The 19,374-nt window shown below is 43.6% G+C and overlaps 1 protein-coding gene across 1 annotated transcript in view; it reads left to right on the forward strand.

Moving 5' to 3' along the window:
- The window catches only part of LOC143287676 (triosephosphate isomerase-like), a 23,091-nt gene continuing 3,717 nt past the window's right edge, over positions 1-19,374 (forward strand). The window contains exons 1-5 of the mRNA XM_076595857.1: positions 1-183; positions 3,919-4,042; positions 4,536-4,620; positions 7,881-8,013; positions 18,182-18,355. Of these exons, the coding sequence (XP_076451972.1) occupies positions 72-183; positions 3,919-4,042; positions 4,536-4,620; positions 7,881-8,013; positions 18,182-18,355 (628 nt within the window). The 5' untranslated portion in view covers positions 1-71. The remainder of the gene's footprint in view (positions 184-3,918; positions 4,043-4,535; positions 4,621-7,880; positions 8,014-18,181; positions 18,356-19,374) is intronic.

The raw sequence follows: 19,374 nt of genomic DNA on the forward strand, positions 1-19,374 counted from the left end.
TTGGGAAGGTGAAAGCAGACAGTTGTAGAGCTCGTCGAGGTCCTGTGTGCTGTGCCGGAGGAACAACCAAAATGGGAGACCGAAAATTTTTTGTGGGCGGAAACTGGAAAATGAATGGAAACAAAAAAGAAATCACCGGCATTATAGACTTTTTAAACAAAGGACCTCTGAGTGATAAAACAGGTTTGCTTTATTTTGATGATTGATAAGTGTTTGTGCAAAGTAAGGTCCCTGTTGCGGCCGACTGTGTCAAGGTTATGGAACGCATGTGTGAAAATAGAACTTAAGCACATTGCCGGTAACCATGGTGTTTCTAATGTTTCAAGAGCTACTTAACATTTGTGTTAACTGGTCTTGATAAGTTGCTTTTATGTAATGCACCTTGTTGTCTATTCCATACTTAACGTTAACCGAACAAGAACTGTGAAGCTGACAAATCAACTTCAGAACTTGATTTTACATCCTTAACGGTCACGTAGCCACGAACAAAAGAAAAAGGAAACAGGCCCACGAATACCCGGGATACTGAAAAAGCGGGCTAAGGAAGTAATGTTAATTCTTGAAAAATCAGTGATTGTGATACCAACACTGCATTTAGCAGTGATACGCCACCCCTGCATTTTCTGTTTGCAGTCAGCCCTGTATAAATAATCTATTTTGATTTGTCAGCATAATCAGTGGAGTTTGAAGCCTTGTTTTATTCTCTCAAGAATAAACTCCAGAAAATTCACTGGTTCAGTTTTTGAAACTCTAAATGAGCTCATGCCCTCTGAAATAATGAGAATGAAATTAAAAAGAAAAAAAAGATTATTAATAGATTATTTTACTGTAATTTTAGAGCAACTACTGTGGCACAGTACATTGCAGACTAATGACTGTGATGTTTGAGGCGAAGCAGAGGTGGATGGTTTTTTTGTTGGTTTTTTGGGGTGGTTTTTTTTTTTTCCTGGTCTATGGCTGGTTCTTACCCAGAATAGGTCTGTGCTGTGGAATCAGATTGGAAGATTGAGATCACTCAGTTGATAAGCTTTCACTTCATGGCTGTGTCTTTAGAAGTGTTACTCAAATTTGCTGGACAGTACTGCAGGTGGTTATGCCTCTAACGCCTAATTCATGCTGGAATATATTATGAAATGAAGTATGCCTGTAGAATAGATCTACCCATGTCATGATGATATGGTATAGTCCCAAACCTGTATGATGATGAGGTAAACAAGGTGAAAGGTCAAAGATCAAGGTCATTTGTAAAAAAACAGAAACATTTGGATGAGCTCATTTGTGTCTTGCATCCAATTTTTATCAGTTTTGTCACTGGCCATGATTACAGCATGATCCCCATTAAGATTCAAGGTTACATGTTAATGGTCAAGGTCATAACATGGCATACTTTACTGATAGTTAAAGCTTGTAGACCTGTAGAAAAGTCTTTAAGAGATGAGGTCTTATTTTTATATCCCATTTAAGTTATATGTTGGTAGATTAGATCTCACTCCCTATCTCTCTCATATAAATGAGGCAAAAAGACTGCTTGAAAACATCCACACACCGAGCAAAAAGTAGATGGGATCGAAGGCATGATACGTTACAAATTTGACTGCAAACTTACAGGGGTAGGTATTATCCACAGCCAGCAAAAACTGCAAGAACGTTCAGAGCTCGCCACGCGTAACCTCTCAGCTTCGTGTCTCAACTTTCACCCCAAACAGATGTATAAAATGTGCACTGACAAAATTTAGATTTGGTATTTCTAATATTGCTTCTCATAGTTTCAGGTATAGCATTCTAAATGAACCCATGTATACATGCCATTTATGCAGTCTGGGTAAAGAAGATGAATTACATTTTTTGTTATGTTGCCCTGCTTTGTGTGACCTAAGACAAAAACGTATTCAACCGAAACATTATAGAGATCCGTCTAATTTTAGGTTCAATTTACTCATGTCTTCAGAACAGAAATGTACTCTGTATAACTTAGCCATATGTATACATGAAGGAGTGAAGAGACTACGTACAGTTATCTCTTCCCCCACCCCCCAAACGATCTGGTTTATGGTGAATTGGAAAGATACCCGATATATCATAATTCATATATTAAATGTATTAAGTATTGGTTAAAACTTATCCAAATGTGTGAACAGAGACTCCTGCACAAGTTTATAAGATACTGTATAATTTAGATTGTAGAGGGAAAATCATTTGGGCAACAAATATTCGGAAGTGTCTATGTAGTTATGGTTTTTCATTAATTTTGTTTGGTTAAATCAAGGTGTTGGATGTGTTGAAAGTTTACTAGTTTGTTTTAGACAACAATGGTAGATTGTAGATGGCAGGAATGGAATAGTCATATTGAAAATAGTGATAAATTGTCTTTGTACAGACTACTAAAAATGAATAAGTTAACAGAACACTATATTGTAATGAATATGAATAAGTCTGTGAGATGTATGATAACTAAGTTTAGAATTGGTGTTTCTGATAAAGCTGTGGACGCTCAAAGGTACAAGAAAAATAAAAGTAGACATGTCTGATGTGCAGATCCGAGAGAGAGGATAAAGTTCATTTTGTTTTTTGCTGTCCGGCATTTGATGATCTTAGAAAAAGATTCATCCCTTCAAAGTATTATAGTACACCAACCTTTTTCAGACTAACATTATTAATGTCTTGCAGAAATGTATCTGTTACAAAGAACTTCACAGTTTTTCTCTATAAGTCGTTTCAGAGAAGAACTATTATGAGCTGATACTTTGATATTGTTCAAAGATACACAATATTCACAAATTACATGTACAATATTTTTGTGCACATCATTTTCTAAAATGTTTCCTATTTATGTGTATCCCCTTCAAATGGGGCCATGGCCTTTCTTGAATGGGGGGAAAAAAAAAAATATATATATATATATATATCATAAGCTGTCTGATATATTTTCATGTAATTGTGGCATTTACCCTGTTATCAGTGAAACTTGAAGTTGAATGCTTTGAAAATGTCTGCAGATTGTCCCTACACACACACACACACACACACACACACACACACACACACACACACACACACACACACACACACACACATTCACATTAACACACTGAAAGCTTTCACAGAGTACAAACAACAAAACTGTGAAAAATTAATGATTTTTCATTGTCAACCGTTTGGTTCCTTTGGAATTTTACTTCTTCTTTTTTTGTTTTGTTGTTTTGTTTTGAATAACTGTTCTTTGCTTTAAAAGACAAAGTTCTTCCAAACGGAAACTAAATAATGTGGTTCTGTTCAAATGAGAGTAGCTTCTGTTGCCTAAATAAGAGTTAGTCAAGGTGAAAAGCAGATGGTTTAACTTCTCAGTTTCTGCTTTCTTCCACTTCCAGTTCCATCTTTCTTCCCTTTTTGCCCAAACCTTTCTCACATCCTTTCTGTAAACTATTCTCTCCTTTTTCTTCTGTCTTTATTTCCTGTATATACCTCCCTGTCTTCTCCATCCCCCATCTAAAGTGTCTTCTATCTCTACAGTGTGTGTGTGTGTGTGTGTGCGTGTGTGTGTGTGTGTGTGTGTGTGTGTCCTTTTCTCTGCCGATCCTTTTTTGTCACACATCTTCTTCCAGAAATAGTCTCTTTCCATCTTGATGTCTTTTCTTCTTCCTGTCACGGGCAGGTCCTCTTGGCTTTCCTTCCACCCACTCCCTAATTCTCTCAGTGGTTTAGTTTTACCCCAAGTTTTTTTTAAATGGTGATTGGCCGTTTCCACTTCTTGTGTTACATTTACAGCCTGGAAAATGCATGAAAGGAAAAATAGGGTCATTGACAATTTGGCAACAACAAAAAAGACAAAAAAAAAAAAAAGGGGGGGTATCTGGCAGGCCTCTTTTTTTTTTTTACTGCTCATGTTGAGATGTTGTGTTGTGCTGTTATTGTTTACAGAAGTTGTGGTAGCTCCACCTGCCATCTACATCCCATTTGTCCGTGAAAAACTGGACAAGAAGGTTGCCATAGCTGCTCAGAACTGTTACAAGGTAGAAAAGGGGGCATTCACAGGAGAGCTCAGGTCAGTGAAACACCTGTCTTTCATCACTTTGCAAGTACTTTATCATACAGCCAGTATGATTCATTCACAGTAGGAAAGAAATTCAAAAGATTTTTTATTAATTTTTTTTATCATGTAGTAAAATTTGAAAAGCATTTATCAAGATTATCTCTTCCCCTCTCCTTTCAAAACAAAATAAAACATTAAAATGATATGCATGGGTATGGACAGTCTGTGCTGTTCTCCTGAACAGTCTTCTGCTTTATCATTATATCTTTCTCTGAAGTGAAGTATCTGATTTTGTTGTCTGTGTTGTGCTTTCTCTTTAACTGGCTTCTTTTTGTGTGTGTGGTGTTCAACAAACCAACAACATTTAATGAATTTGATGGAAGCAGAATTCTGTTTGGTGGTTGAGACGAGTCTGATGGCAGAGCGTTTCAGTCACAAATTGCATAAATCTTGTTTTAAATGTGTATGAATGATTTTGATTGTGTGTGTGTGTGTGTGTTTACAGCCCTGGAATGATCAAGGAAAATGGCGCGGATTGGATCATCTTGGGTCACTCAGAAAGGAGGCACATCTTTGGAGAGCCAGACCAGGTCAGTTGTGTACACACAGACTAGCTGGCATACATATGCTCATGCATAAAACACGTGCACAGTACCACACTTACAAGTTACATACATGTACATGTCAATATAAATGTTTCAGACTGTGACAAAGTAACTGGCATAAACTGATTTTTTTTTTAACCTGAAAAACATTTTTAAAGTGTCTAATAAAGCAAGTCTAAGTAAAGCTTACATTTAAATACAAGTCAAAACAAAAATTTTTCAAATAACATGATTCTGTGCACACAAGAACTTAAGTTAAGCAGAGTTTTTCATTGAATTTGAGCTTTTTTCTTTCATTTTGAGTATTTGGTCAAATTTCCAATTTTGCAGCATCACTGCAAACATGCTAAACAACACAAAAGGCTAGAAACATAGGAAAGTAATATTTTTTGTATATGGTAGTTATGGGGTTTTTTTCGGCTGTAAGGTTGATAGTTTTCTTGATATGAGCTCTGAAATCTAAAGTAATGCAAATTTTCTTACAGCAAATTTTTTTTCAAAATAGCCAAACAGGCAGTTTGTTCATTTTCTAAGCTATTTTGATGAAATAAAGTGATTTGTATTCATCTAGTCAAGGTCTAGAGAATGAGATACAAGAATAATGCAGTGTTTTAAAAAGAATTACCTCCCCACATCCCACACAAGTGCCACCCCTTCCCCTGGTCCCTCTCTTTCCAGCTCATGCAGGTGTTTCCCCTATGTTACAGAAATTTATGGAGAAGAATAAAATTCAAGTTTAATTACACATACTTAACCGTGACCCACTAGTGCAGACTCCAGCAAACTACTATCTGCCTATGCGGAGAAAATGAAAGTAACTACGGCCGATAACCTCCCAGAAGTAGGTAACCTCCCCTTTGTCCCGCTGGCTAGTGCCCTCTTTTTCCGGCAGCCATCTCGACTCCTGTGCACTTCATACGGCTAAGTTGTTTTTGTTTTTTTCGCATTTTCCTATATGAATGGATGTGTTCATAAAGTGCATGTTTATCAAACATGTTCATGAGCCATTTACTGAATCTGTGATTAAAAAAAAAAAATTCATTAAACAGCACTGCTCCAGACCTGAAGAAAGCAAAATACAATTTGTTGAGAGAGAGGGATAGTAGTGAGGGTGATGAACGTGTGCAGTGGTAAGGGATTTTGCATTGTAGGCAAACAAGAATGGAAACAAAAGAAAGATAATTATGTTGTGTTTATCATACTGTTATTTTACATGCACAAATGCACTATATATTATATAAATTAATAAAAACAATCCTTCATGTAATTGTAAGACAGAGGGAGCAAGAGAGTGATACTGAAATAGAAGTGAACTTATGAAGGAGTGGTGCTTGTAAGAGTAAATAAAAACAATAAAAGAAAAAGAAAAGGATTATTATATCTGATTAAATTAAATTAATGATGTATAATGTTAAAAAAAGCATACCTTTTAAAAAAAAATATATTGCACACTTGCACATGCATGAATTTGCACTGTCACAAATGCACGAAAGCCAAGCAGATATGTTGCATATGATCTGGAAGATGAAACAATACTACTTTTTTTTTTAATGGACACACATACACACACACACACACACACACACACACACACACACATGTACATGCATACACACACTTTTCTCTCTAACAGACTTTAAAGTCGCATAGAGTAAACATATCTTGTATATTTTTTTTGTCGTAAAGTTGCAGGCATGATGTTCTGGAAAACTTCGAATTGCAGTGTTTTACAAATAAAAATAAAAGCACTACCCTAAAATGCTTCTTCTGTTTAATCATTTATTTCAGCAACCGACAGCTTAATATGCTTTTTATTTGTTGCATTACGAAAATAAGAGAAACGTTTGTCAAAACATTTTGAGTTGAATTGACATGTTCTGTTTTTGTATTTCAGTGGGTATCCCCTGTGACAGAACACTTTCATGCACTCACGAAAAATACCCCTATGATATGATTCTTAATGACTGACAGCATAATGGTAAGATCATACTACCTCAGAGGTGTTCCTTTTCTGTAAGACTGGAACCAATAAAGATCGTTTAACATGTAGTAGTTAAGTGGATGTCTGCTCGTATCTGGTTTCCTTTTTTGCATCTGAATGATGCATAGCCTGTTTTTCAGTTCAGAGCTTGTGTGCACCCATGATGTCCTGATTGTCCTGTGTTGGTTTTTTTTGCATAACATTCAAAAGGAAATTAAAAGAGTCTTTGTTTTGTACCAAGAATTACTGTTTTTCCAATTTTGATAAAGTGTATGACGAGCGAAAATCATCATTTGACCTCTACATTTGTAATGTGTGTTTTTTCAAGCCGAACCAATAATCACTGAAAAGCTGAGGCTTAGGTTGGAAGAGTATAGACAAGCAAAGTGAAAGAGAGACATGAAAACCAGTTGGTGCGAGCTGTTTCAAGGCGGACAGCCACAGCGTGCATGCCAGAAGCTCTTAAGCTTCAGGCTTGGGGAAAATAGGCAAAATTGCTGATATAGACAGACAGAAGGGAAGACAGAAAGGAAATAGATAAATAGAGAGATACATAGACAGATGGACTGGACTTTTGTGTGTGTGTGTGTATCTCTTTTTATTTGAATTAAAAAAGATTTTTTTTTTTTAGATAGTAGATAGATATTTAGGTAAGCAGACAGATAGATACTTATTCATCCTTAGTCAGTTTTAGGAGGAAGGTGGCAGAATGGTTAAGATGCTCAGCTGCCAATACACTATACAGAGAGTCCATGAGGGTGTTGGTTCACCCCTTTTCTCCCAAGTTTCATTGGAAAATCATAGTCTTTTGGATTAGAATATAAATCAAGGCCTCTTGCACAGCACGCACTCGGCGCACTGAAAAAGAACCCAGACATACTTCATCACATCTCGCACAAATAAACCACAACACTGGAAGAAATATTAAGCATCCTGTCGGTGTGTTTACATTTTCCACATGTATATGAATTGTGAAACAAACACAAAATTGTCATAAACATACAAGACAGATGCCACATAAATCAAGTTATCTTTGACCAGCATACTGTGAAACCTGCCATTTATATAACTTGTTGGAATCACACATGACACACGTGAGCCAAGAAGGGTATTCCTCTCTTGGTTTTTTTATTATTTTTATTTTTATTTTTTATAGAAAGCGGATGAGGTGTAACATATATGGAATGGTTCAGTCTGCCTTTGCCACATGTTTGAAACTGAAGTGTACGTGTGCATCATTGAAATGAATGCTGTGTGCTTTCAGTTGATTGGAGAGAAGACAAAGTTTGCCCTGGATCAGGGTATGAAGCTGATCCCCTGCGTGGGGGAGAAACTGGAAGAGAGGGAAGGTGGTAAAACACAGGAGGTGATCTACAAACAGATGAAGCACATAGCTGGTAAGTAATAATGACAATGGATACTTGTTGAGTGCTGCTGAAAGTGCTTTAACATTAAACACACACATGCGCATGCATGCATGCACTCTCTCTCTCTCTCTTTCTCTCTCTTATAAAAGGAAGAAAAAAATGATGATTTTGCACACAAAACTAAAAACAGATTCAGAAAGTCTGTTGATAGATTAATACATGATGAAGGGTCCATTGAGTGGCACTGATAGCAAGTGAAATATAATTATTTAGAAAGAAATACGAAAAAAAGAAAGATACAGAGAGAGTACAAGAAGGTGAACCTCTGAGACATGGACTGCAACTGGGTGTGTAAGAATAAAGAGATCAGGTGTTAAGGAGAGGGGAAACAGGATGCAGGGAAAAAGCATGGAGACAGGGATGGACAGAGACAGAGTTATTGAGAGATAGGTGATGTGAACAGACTGATGTCATGTACATTTGTAGCATTGTTTGGCTCACGTGTAAAAACAGTTCAGACAGTTAAAGAACTGTGAATGTCCTTTTTTTTTTCTTCTTTAATCTGTAGGAATCCCATGTTAGCCTTCAAGATTTTTCCTTCCTTTTATCTGAGCACAAAAAAAATAAATTGAGACATGGGTACAGCATGTTACTGCCTTTACATCCATCCCAGCCACCCACCCCCGCAGCCCCCCTGAAAAAAAAGGAAAGAACAAAAGATAACAAGAAAGGCAAGGCCTTCATGATTCACTTGTGATACACTTTTAAAAAAATCCAAGCTTTTTATGTATTGAGTATAATGCATTTACTGTTATATTTATATTTTTTGTATTCTCTAAACTTGGCACTTTCATCTGATATTCGACCCAACAAAAGATCTGTCATTATTGTCATTTTTTGTTCAAACAGGAACTTCTTTTGCTAAGCGTGGAAGTTTTATTTATTGCAAACGTTTTGGTGTCGGCAGTAAAACAAGGGAAATTACTCTGCTGGGGAACTTAGTTTGCTTTAACCCTTTCGCTGCCAGGAAAATAAGATTTAAGTGAAATCTATTTGCCAGGGTTTTTTCACAAAAAACGGGTATAAATTTTCAAAAAATTCTGTGCTCTTTGTTATTGGAGAAAGACCCATAAAAGTATATATTTTCTGAAAGGTAAATGAATAAAGAATACAAAACACATGCTGTTTTCCCATTTTATATATTTTTAGTGACATGCTGTTGTTTTGAAATCAGTGTTTTGTTTTTTGTCACATTTTCAACTTGTTCATTACAAACATTAGTCAGGTAATTTGCACAAAAACATAATATTTTCTGGACAAATGGATATCTGCAAACCCAAAATCATACTAGAACAACCACAATATACATATATATTTTTTAAGAGATAGATACACAATACATTGTGACTTCTCCAAGTGATAAGATGGATGTGAGGCCACACCCCCTCAGTCTCCACCCCCTCCTCCTCACCCCTCTCACACGGTCACTTGATTCAGTTCTCATCAGACCGCGTTGGCTGCGTGCCAAGAATATCGCTCTGCTGCTAATTCGGTCATCTGTCGTCTGCTAAGATCTGTACAGCCGGCATCACTCACTGACAGTCGCATCGTGGCCACTCTCTTCATTATTCATTTATTTTCTATCAGATCGTCCTATAAATGTTCATCTCTATCTTCTCCTTCGAATTGACGCTTCAATTCTTTCTGAGCATCAGCTAAAGAAAGAAATCATGGTTGATTTAGTTCGTCACGATCGCATGTCTTGAGCACGGCGTCAGTCCGACATTTTGTTGAGCGAGCGAGGAGAGAAGTCAGGCAAACACTTGGACAGTGACCCAACCAAAACGTTCAAATAAAGGACTGTTTGGTGTCATATACTGTACCATGTCAAACTGATGCAAACTAGGCCTATGGTTTGCTCTGTTTGGCCAAATTTCGCGCGGCTAACAGTGAAAAGACGCCCCTCTTAGTCTGGCCCGCTCTTAGCCAATCAAACGCCTCTAACAGCTATAAGCGCTGAATCATTCCTTTGGCCAAGGCTCTCCACGCCATCTTGTCAGGTTTTCGCTCTGTCTCGTCTAACGCTTTTTTTGGCTATTAAGCGTTTTCATTTGGCCTTATTTTGTTGTATGCGGCTTGCATGTGTATTGTGCTTACATTCTGTGTACTCGTTTCGACTCGGCCCCCTCGATTTCTTCGTATTTTCTACCTCTGAGTCGATCCTGTCTTTCCTTTCTCTGTTGGGGTTCGTATTGTTCGCTGGGTGCTTACGCGCGGTACCATGCCTCGTTTGCCATCCTACGAAGGCAGGGATCATGATGCTGGCAGAGATACTCGCCAAGAGACTCTCCCAGGCCCGGAGCTCATGATTTCTCCCGATAGGGACCGCGGCGATGCGTCTGCAGACGCTGATCGCGGAGGGGACGCTCGTCCCGATAAAACGGTCATGAAGGGGACCGGGGGGAAAGGGATTCGAGCGTCACCTCCCGAAGTGTCCCAGCGCGAGGCGGGTGGAAGGGGGAGTAGCACGTCCTCTCTTGGTGGTGGGAACTCGCGGCTGGGTGCGGTCTCCCAAGGGGAGGCCGCCCCCCGCCGTTATCCGGGTCCCCACACGGAGACGGCCCTCAGGGGCCCCAGTGCTGTTTCCCCTCCTCCCTCCTCGGTCGACCCCCCTCCCCCACCTCCTCCTGGGGGAGAAAAACAGTTGGTTCCGGGGGGGGACCTCCACTTAGCCCACCCCGGGCCAAGCCACCCCAGTCTCCCCACGGGAGGGGATTCTGGGCGCGTGGCAACCTGCTCTGCAGGTCTCCCCGCTATCCGGCCGGTCTCCCCTGCTGGGGGAGTCCCGCGCGTGTCAGGCGGTTCCGGGCAGTCAGACCGCCGGCCTTTCGGCCTGTCTGACACCCAAGTCGGACCTGACCTCCCTCCGACTTGGCCAGGCTTTTCCCTTCAACGAGGTCAAGGCACCAGTGACCCTTGGGGCTGGGGTCACGGGATGGCTGGTGCCCACGGGTGGTATCCCCCATTCTACCCGTACTGGGGTGCACCTATGGTGCATGCTGGGTTCCCGGGAGGACCAGGGACTAACCCCTGGTCCGCTCCCCACCGGACCCAACCCAGCACAGACCACAGAGTGACACACACAGCCCCGACAAGAGGGATTGACTCTTTGTTGGGCAGGTCGAGCTCCTCGACCAGTGTTAACACTACAGCCTCGAATAGGTCCTCTGTCAGCACGCAGGTGACCGCCACGGTCACTACGGCTTCCTTTTCAGGACCGACGGCAGCTGAGGGACCCCGCTCAGCCCGTGGGAGCCCGCTGGTCCCACCTACCCAGCCCTCGGTCCTAAAAGGAGATGAGTGGGTGTTCGTCCCCTCACAGCAGTCGTGGGTCCCTCTGGCGTCCAGGGACGCTCTCTCTGAGAAGGTGTGGCACCCACCATCCCAAGCATGGTTGGACCTACGGTCCACACACTCCCCACCCTCTTCAGGTGTCAAGGACATAACAGAGGAGACCAGGGTCCCTGCTCGGGATCGCCCCAGCTCATCCCGCTGGGCTGACCACAGCCCACAGGACGCCCCCGTGGGTACATCCACTTGGGATGGCACCCAACAGGGGATGGACTGTGAACAAGAAGGACAGCCCCTGTCTTCGGATGAGGACGAACAAGCAGATGAGCACTCTTCGCCCCCATCCCAGTGCGACAGATGGAGCCCACGCCTCCCTAGGGACCAGCCTGAACCAAACTCGGACTTTGCCGAGCTCGAACTGACCCTCCCCAATAGGGTCACACATGCTGAATCAGTCCCTCAGGCAACTTTGTCACCCTTAACCCTCCTACGGTCAGGTGACTCTAACTCCAGAACCACAAGGCGACTCAGAGTGCCAGAAATGGCTCAGGAGTGGCTTAATAAGCCAGCCCACACCGTCAGGGGTGCTGCTTCCATCCCTCCTCCAGGCAGGGAGTCACTCTCTGCCCCGGGCGCTTTTGCCCCAGGCAAGTTCCTTAAAGATCCCTCCAAGGGAGGAGTGTGGTCCTGGTACACACAGGACCACCCTGCCTACAGGGAAGCAGAGCCCTCCGCGCAGGACAGGATGTTGGTCTCACAGCGCACCACCTTCCCCACCTCAGCTACTCTTCCCTTTAAGACATTTGCAGAGTGGGACAAACTGGCCCGCCGCTGCCTCCTCGAGGTGTCCACGGCTTATACCTTCTTTGACGCGTTCCTCCACAGAGCCAATGAGCTGTGGGAACGACGTCCAGTTCAGCAGGACACGGAGTCTCCTTCCTCTGGCCTGCCTGGCCTCTTCTCAGACCCGAGGTTAAACACTTTTGGCAATCGAGTAGCGTCTGGTCTCACGGCAGCTGCAGACGCAGCTACCAGCCTTCACTTCAATACGGTGCTAGCGCGGCGGGATGCTGTTCTCCGCCTCTCTAACATTCCAGTAGAGGAGAGGGCTGCTCTGCGGTCCATCCCAGCACAGCAGCACTCCCTCTTCGGCCAGTATGCGCCGCATTTTGTCAGCCACAGGGCAGAGACAAACCGGGAGGTGGCCTCATATTTAGCCCAATCCTCCCAGGGGCGCCAGGGTTCTATGCCTTTGAAGAGACCCGCCACCAGGGCTCCTCCATATACCTCGCCTCCTAAGCCAAAGCGGCGTGCTCAGAATCAGCGGCAGAGGAACAAACCACCTCATGGCCGTCCAAGCCGTCCGGCCATGCCCAAGGCCAGAAGGCAGCACCCCCAATGACTGGGCCCCGATTCAGCACCGCCAGTCGTTCAGCCCCTCCAAGTAGGAAACTTGTCCCGGCACGCGCATCAGTGGCGTGCTCTGGGACTCAACGACTGGATAGTGTCGGTGCTAGAGTCGGGGTACATGCTCCCTTGGGTGGGGGACCGCCCCCCTCTAAGATCCACTCCTCCTCCTTATGTGCCCAGCTCGATGGAGCAGGAGAGCGTCTTAGAGAAAGAGATATCGCACCTACTCCTCATAGGGGCGATATCTCAACTCTCGGACCCGGGCCCCGGTTTTTACGGCCGGTTGTTCGTGATTCCAAAAGTCTCCGGAGGGTGGAGACCAGTCCTGGACTTGTCCCCCCTCAACAGTTTCCTCCCCAAGATGAAATTCAAGATGGACACACAGGCACAGATTCGGGAGACCATGCAACAGGGAGATTGGGCGACGTCCATCGATCTGAAAGATGCTTATTTCCATATCCTCATCCACCCGGCATCCCGCCGGTACCTGAGGTTCGTGTGGAGGGACAGAGTGTTCCAGTTCTCTGCCCTCCCATTTGGTCTGTCCCTTGCCCCTTTCCTGTTTACCAAGGTGGTGCGGGAATTGGTGTCAATCGTCCGGTCGGAGTCCATTCGGCTCTGTGTGTACCTGGACGACTGGCTTATTCTGGCCCAGTCACAGGCTCTGTGCCAGAGTCATACAGCCAGACTTCTAGACCTGTGCTCCCAACTGGGCTTCATCACGAACCAGGAGAAATGCGATCTGTCCCCGAGCCAGTCCTTCGACTTCTTAGGGATGAGATTCGACACGTGGTCCATGATAGTCTCTCCGACGCCAGATCGGTGGGACCGTCTGGCAGGCCTCCTCAACCACTTGCGCCATTCCTCCCAAGCAACGGCGCGGACACTTTCTTCCCTCCTGGGCATGATGGAGTCCATGGCACCTCTCATCCCTCTGGGCAGGGTTCTCAAGCGCCCTCTTCAGAGGGCACTCAGGCTACGGTGGTCCCAGAGCACTCAGCCATGGGATACCCGGATATGTCTGGGCGAGTGGTTCCTCGAGGTGACATCAGAGTGGTTAACCACCCCTCTTCTGACACAGGGGGTGCCCATAGCCCCACCTACTCTTCAGGTGGCACTATTCACAGACGCCTCCTCCATGGGCTGGGGAGCCCACATGGACTCACTCCATGCAGCAGGGACTTGGTCCCCGGAGGAGCGCCTATGCCACATCAATGTTCTGGAACTGGAGGCAGTTCGCAGGGCTCTCCAGCACTTCATAGCGGAGGCCAAAGGCAAGACCATTCGCTTGTTCACGGACAACACAACAGTCGCTTGTTACGTGAACAAAGGGGGCGGAGCGCACTCGGCAGACCTCTCTCTGCGGACCGAGGCTCTCCTCCGTTGGTGCCACAGCAGGGGCATTGCACTTTCAGCGAGACACATAGCAGGGAAAGACAACATTTTGGCAGATGCTCTCAGCAGGTCCAAGAGTGTCATACACACAGAGTGGACCCTGGACAAGGACACCCTGCAAGGAGTGTGGGAACAGTGGTTCCGGCCGATGGTGGACCTCTTTGCGACAAGGTTCAGCAAGAGACTTCCCACGTACGTCTCTCCAGTCGCCGACCCAGAAGCATGGGCAGTGGACGCTCTCTCTCTAGACTGGAGCAGTCTGATTGCCTACGCGTTTCCTCCCTTTCCAATCCTGTCCAAGGTGATACGGAAAGCCAGGTTGGAACGCCCGCAGATGATCCTCATTGCGCCGAAATGGCCAGCCCAGCCCTGGTTTCCGGTCCTTCAGTCCCTGACACATGTTCCACCACTGGAACTGGAAACCAAACCTCATCTGCTGAGGCAGCCTCGTTCGGGCATTCCTCACTCCAATCCTCAAATGCTCCACCTGCACGCGTGGCTGCTGTGCGGGCGGATCTGTCAGCATCACCATTGAAGTCTTCCACCCCTCGGTCAGCCTCTGTGTCCGCCGCGCTGACCAAGGGGGGTGCCTCCTCCGACCTCCTCTCCATAGTCTCCAAAGCCAGGAGGGAGGGAACAGAGACTTTGTATGACTTTCGATGGAAGAAATGGCTGAGTTGGTGTACAGCTCAGAACATTCCCCCTACTAACCCTACGAGCATGCAGCTGGCCAACTTTTTGGCTCACTGCTCCTCGGTTCTCAACCTGTCTGCTAGTTCTGTGAGAGGGTACAGGTCTGCCATTTGTACCACTATCAAACAGCTAGGTGGTCCCGCTTTTGAAGCTGATTTCCTGCTCAGAGAAGTGGCTAGGGGCGCCTCTCTGAAGGAAGCTAGGAATCCCAGAAGAGTGCCCCTCTGGGACTTGTTCCTGGTGCTGGATTTCATTCGAAAACAGCCCTTTGAGCCATTGGGGACTATTCCTTTTGACCTGCTCACTCTCAAGACCACTTTCCTTCTGTTGCTGGCCACGGGCCGTCGTAGAAGTGAGATTCATGGTCTTAGTGGTCTGCCACAAGATCTAGCATTCCACAGAGATGGTTCCATCACTCTTCGTTTCCTTCCAGAGTTTCTGGCTAAGAACCAAGACCCCGAGGTCCCTTCCCCCTCTCTGAGGGTCAGACCTTTGTCGGATATTCTGGCACAAGATGATGAAGATAGGCATCTCTGCCCCGTTCGGTGCCTCAAATACTATTGCAATAGGTCTCGCCATAGGCGTTCTTCTCAGAGGCGCCTTCTCATCTCCCTCAATGAGAATTACAAGAAAGATATCGCTGCAGGCACCATTTCCCGCTGGGTTTCCCAAGTCGTTCGTAGAGCCTACTCTCATGCACACAAGGATCTCAGCTGTCTTAATCCCAGAACACACGAAGTGCGGGCCATAGCTACTTCGGCTGCTTTCCAGCACTCGGTACCACTGCAGCATGTCTTGGAGGCAGCCTTCTGGCGGTCGGAGAATCCCTTCATCAACTTCTACCTCCGGGATTTCCGTATGACCAGGGCTGACGGTTCCAAGGGGATTTCCTTTGTCGCGGCTAACACTGCCGTCTCAGTTTCAAGGGCTCCCCATACGAACCAGTAGGCGTTGCCCTCCTCCATTTGCTTTAAATTCTGCATCAGTTTGACATGGTACAGTATATGACACCAAAAGGAGGAGTTTGTATTATACTCCATGTTTGGTGTTTACATATACTTACCATGTCAAACTCGAATGCCCTCCCGTCCGTCCCCGCGTCTCCGCCGTGGTTCTCATGGGGCATTTTCATTCATGGCCACGGAATGATTCAGCGCTTATAGCTGTTAGAGGCGTTTGATTGGCTAAGAGCGGGCCAGACTAAGAGGGGCGTCTTTTCACTGTTAGCCGCGCGAAATTTGGCCAAACAGAGCAAACCATAGGCCTAGTTTGCATCAGTTTGACATGGTAAGTATATGTAAACACCAAACATGGAGTATAATACAAACTCCTCCTCTTCATGACGTAGATGGGGTTTCTAGCTATGAATAGAATCTAGAGAGATTCCCCAGGCTAAAGCTACCACTATTTTTGCCAAGGAAGTGAATGCAAACCAGGGAAAAGTCAGAATATTTCGATGACGAGTTATCTCGTCATGCAGGCAGCGAAGCATACATGCTTGCCATGACGAGTTATCTCGTCATGCAGGCAGCCTAGGGGTTAAACTGATCTTTCTCATCTTAAACATTACATTTTGAAATTATACTCAATACATAAAAAGCTTGCATTTTTTTTAAAAAGTGCATCACAAGTGAGTCTTGAAGGCCTTGCCTCTCTTGTTTCAAAATGTAATGTTTAAGATGAGAAAGATCAGTTTAAAGCAAATTAACTCCACTAGCATTACATAGTAATTTCCCTTTTTTTCTATCTGAACCAAAACGTTTGCAAAATAAATAAAGCTTCCATGCTTAGCAAAAGAAGTTCCTGTTTGAGCCAAAAATGATAATAATGACTGCTGTAGCTGTTGGGTCAGAATATCAGATCAAAGTGCCAAATTTAGAGAATACAAAAAATATAAATATAACAGTAAATGCAGTTTGCATATAATTAGGCTTCATTCTTTATTTTTTTGTGCCCATCCCAGAAGCGCAATATTGTTTTAAACAAGATGACTGGAAAGAACTGAATTTTTCCTATTTTTATGCCAAATTTGGTGTCAACTGACAAAGTAGTTGCAGAGAAAATGTCAGTGTTAAAGTTTACCACGGACACACAGACACACACACACACACACACACACACAGACAACCGAACACCGGGTTAAAACATAGACTCACTTTGTTTACACAAGTGAGTCAATAAAAAGAGAAAAGATCTGGAAGATCAGACCTGTAGCAGCAATGTCATTCCTGGGTCATCAAAGATATTGAAAAACCCTATCATGCCTTGCCATCATGGTCACTTCAGTTAATATTTTCCCTCCACTTCCATGCCTATGTTGAGTTCCTGCCAAGGTCATAGGTGCTGGCAGATTCATGGGGACTGTCATAAGAAAGATGTGAGGGTCGTCTTAATTCCATGAGGATGCTCACTCAGTCTGGGTTCTTAATAGTGATTACTGTCCACAGTAGAGGGGAATGGGGGCGGGAGAGAAGGTGTCCCATATTTGTTCAGAGAAGGCACCACTGAACATCACTGAAGACTGGACAGCAGGGCAAGGTCATGTCAACTGTGTGACCTAATGATGACACAAAACTGACAGCTTCATGTGGCCTGCTGGGACTGTGGCAGATGACTTGGCTGTGACTGCTAATGTGGTTGGGGGATGAGCAATGTTAGGGGAATGCCGCTGGAACAGGTCAGAACTGAAGAACAGTCTCTGCAGTACAACTGGTTGTGCAGCAAAAGTGACTATTGTCATCAGTAGGGAGTTTAGCAGGAGGCGTAGAAGTACATGAGTAATGACATTGAAACACCAGGAATGATGGGGCAGCAATGATGGATTTAAAAAGAATCCTTTTGTCAGTCAGTATATGGTAAATCTCTTGTTCACAGTTCAGATGGCACTATCAGTGAATTTTTGTTTGTTTTTCAAGGCATCAGTTGTATGCATGTCCACAAAGCACACTGCTTTTTCTTTCTCTCTTTTTTTCTTTTTGTTTTTATTATTTTTCTTTTAGTGCTACACATGAGACTTTCATCACTGGCTGATCAATCAAAGAATTATTAGTGTAGGAATTGGAAATAATCAAGCTGCTTTTCTGGTCAGCATTGCTGAGAGAAGTTGGTTACTTGTACTGAAGAAATTAGTTATGTGGTGTGCATGTGTGTGTGTGTGTGTGTGTGTGTTTTGCAAATTGTTCTCAAAACATTTCTTTCTCTTGTTTTATTTTTAATTTTTTCATTCTCACAGAAAACATTACCACAGAGAACCCTGTCGGATGTGTTGTGTTGTCCTGTTGTGCAGGTCACAGAGAGGAGTGTTTGCTGCATTGAAGTAAAGAATACTTTGTGCTGGCTTGTTGTGCAGACAATGTGTCGAAATGGGATCATGTGGTGATTGCCTATGAGCCAGTGTGGGCTATCGGCACGGGGAAAACAGCCACTCCTCAACAGGCACAGGATGTGCACGCCGATATTCGCGAATGGCTGAAGAAAAATGTCTCCGCGGATGTGGCGCAAAAAACTAGAATTATTTATGGAGGTATGAGAACATTTTCTTTTCCATTGTGTTTTTGTTTTTGTTTTTTTGTTGTTGTTTTTTGTTTGTTTTTTGTGTGTTTTTGTTTTTTGATGATGAATATTGTCTTTTCCATTTTTTGCTCTTGTGTGTTCTCTTTATTTTTTTTTTTTTTTTTTTTTGGCTCATGTGTGTAGTTGCAGAAATGTGAGAGATATGCAGAAATGCGCTTTTCCATTTCATGAAAAAGAAAAAAGGTGTCTCAGTTGGGTGTGACTGCCGCAGAAAAGCCCCAGAAGCCATTCCTTAGATCTGTGCAAATTCGGAGAAAATGGGGGAGAGGGAAGGAGGTGAAACTTGGGTATGATGTCGTTGACAATGGCTGTTGCAACGCTACTGGCAATGTATTCAACAACAAAATTAATTTAACCCATATATGCCTGAATTTTATTTTGGGGGGTTACATGGTTATTAATGATGGAAATGATGTCAGAAGTGAAGATTGATTTCCTATTTTGAAAATATTTAAGAATTTTTTTGTTTTGGAAGTGATTGAAGTACTGTCCCCATATGGACATATATATGCAGGGTCTTTGTTTAATCACTAGAGCCATTTCTCACTTTGTGCAACAAAAATCTGCAACATCTGATAATGCTTTTTTTGTGCTGGAATTACGTCAGTTGATGATAGTGATACACTTGATGGCTGCTGTTAAAATATGTTATTTAGTTCTGGGACCTATATCTGGACCCCAGATCTAAATGAGACTGTAGCAGAAGTACCAAAGATTCATTTCCATCATGGGCAGAATATGTTTCAGGAACTGCTACATCTAAGGACACTGAACATTGTGTGATTTAAGATATGCACAACAGTTGATGCCAGTAGACAGCTGTGAGCATTGCATACACATGAGTGATTTAGAATGTTTATTTTTCTCATTGATATGTATTTGATCTTGAGGAGATATTAATTCAAAAACATGAAAGTAATATTTCTGATCAGTTGAAAATTGCATCATTGTTCACATACAAGCCTGCAT

This window comes from Babylonia areolata, chromosome 11 (genome assembly GCF_041734735.1).
Source record: "Babylonia areolata isolate BAREFJ2019XMU chromosome 11, ASM4173473v1, whole genome shotgun sequence".
Classification (NCBI taxonomy): domain Eukaryota; kingdom Metazoa; phylum Mollusca; class Gastropoda; order Neogastropoda; family Buccinidae; genus Babylonia; species Babylonia areolata.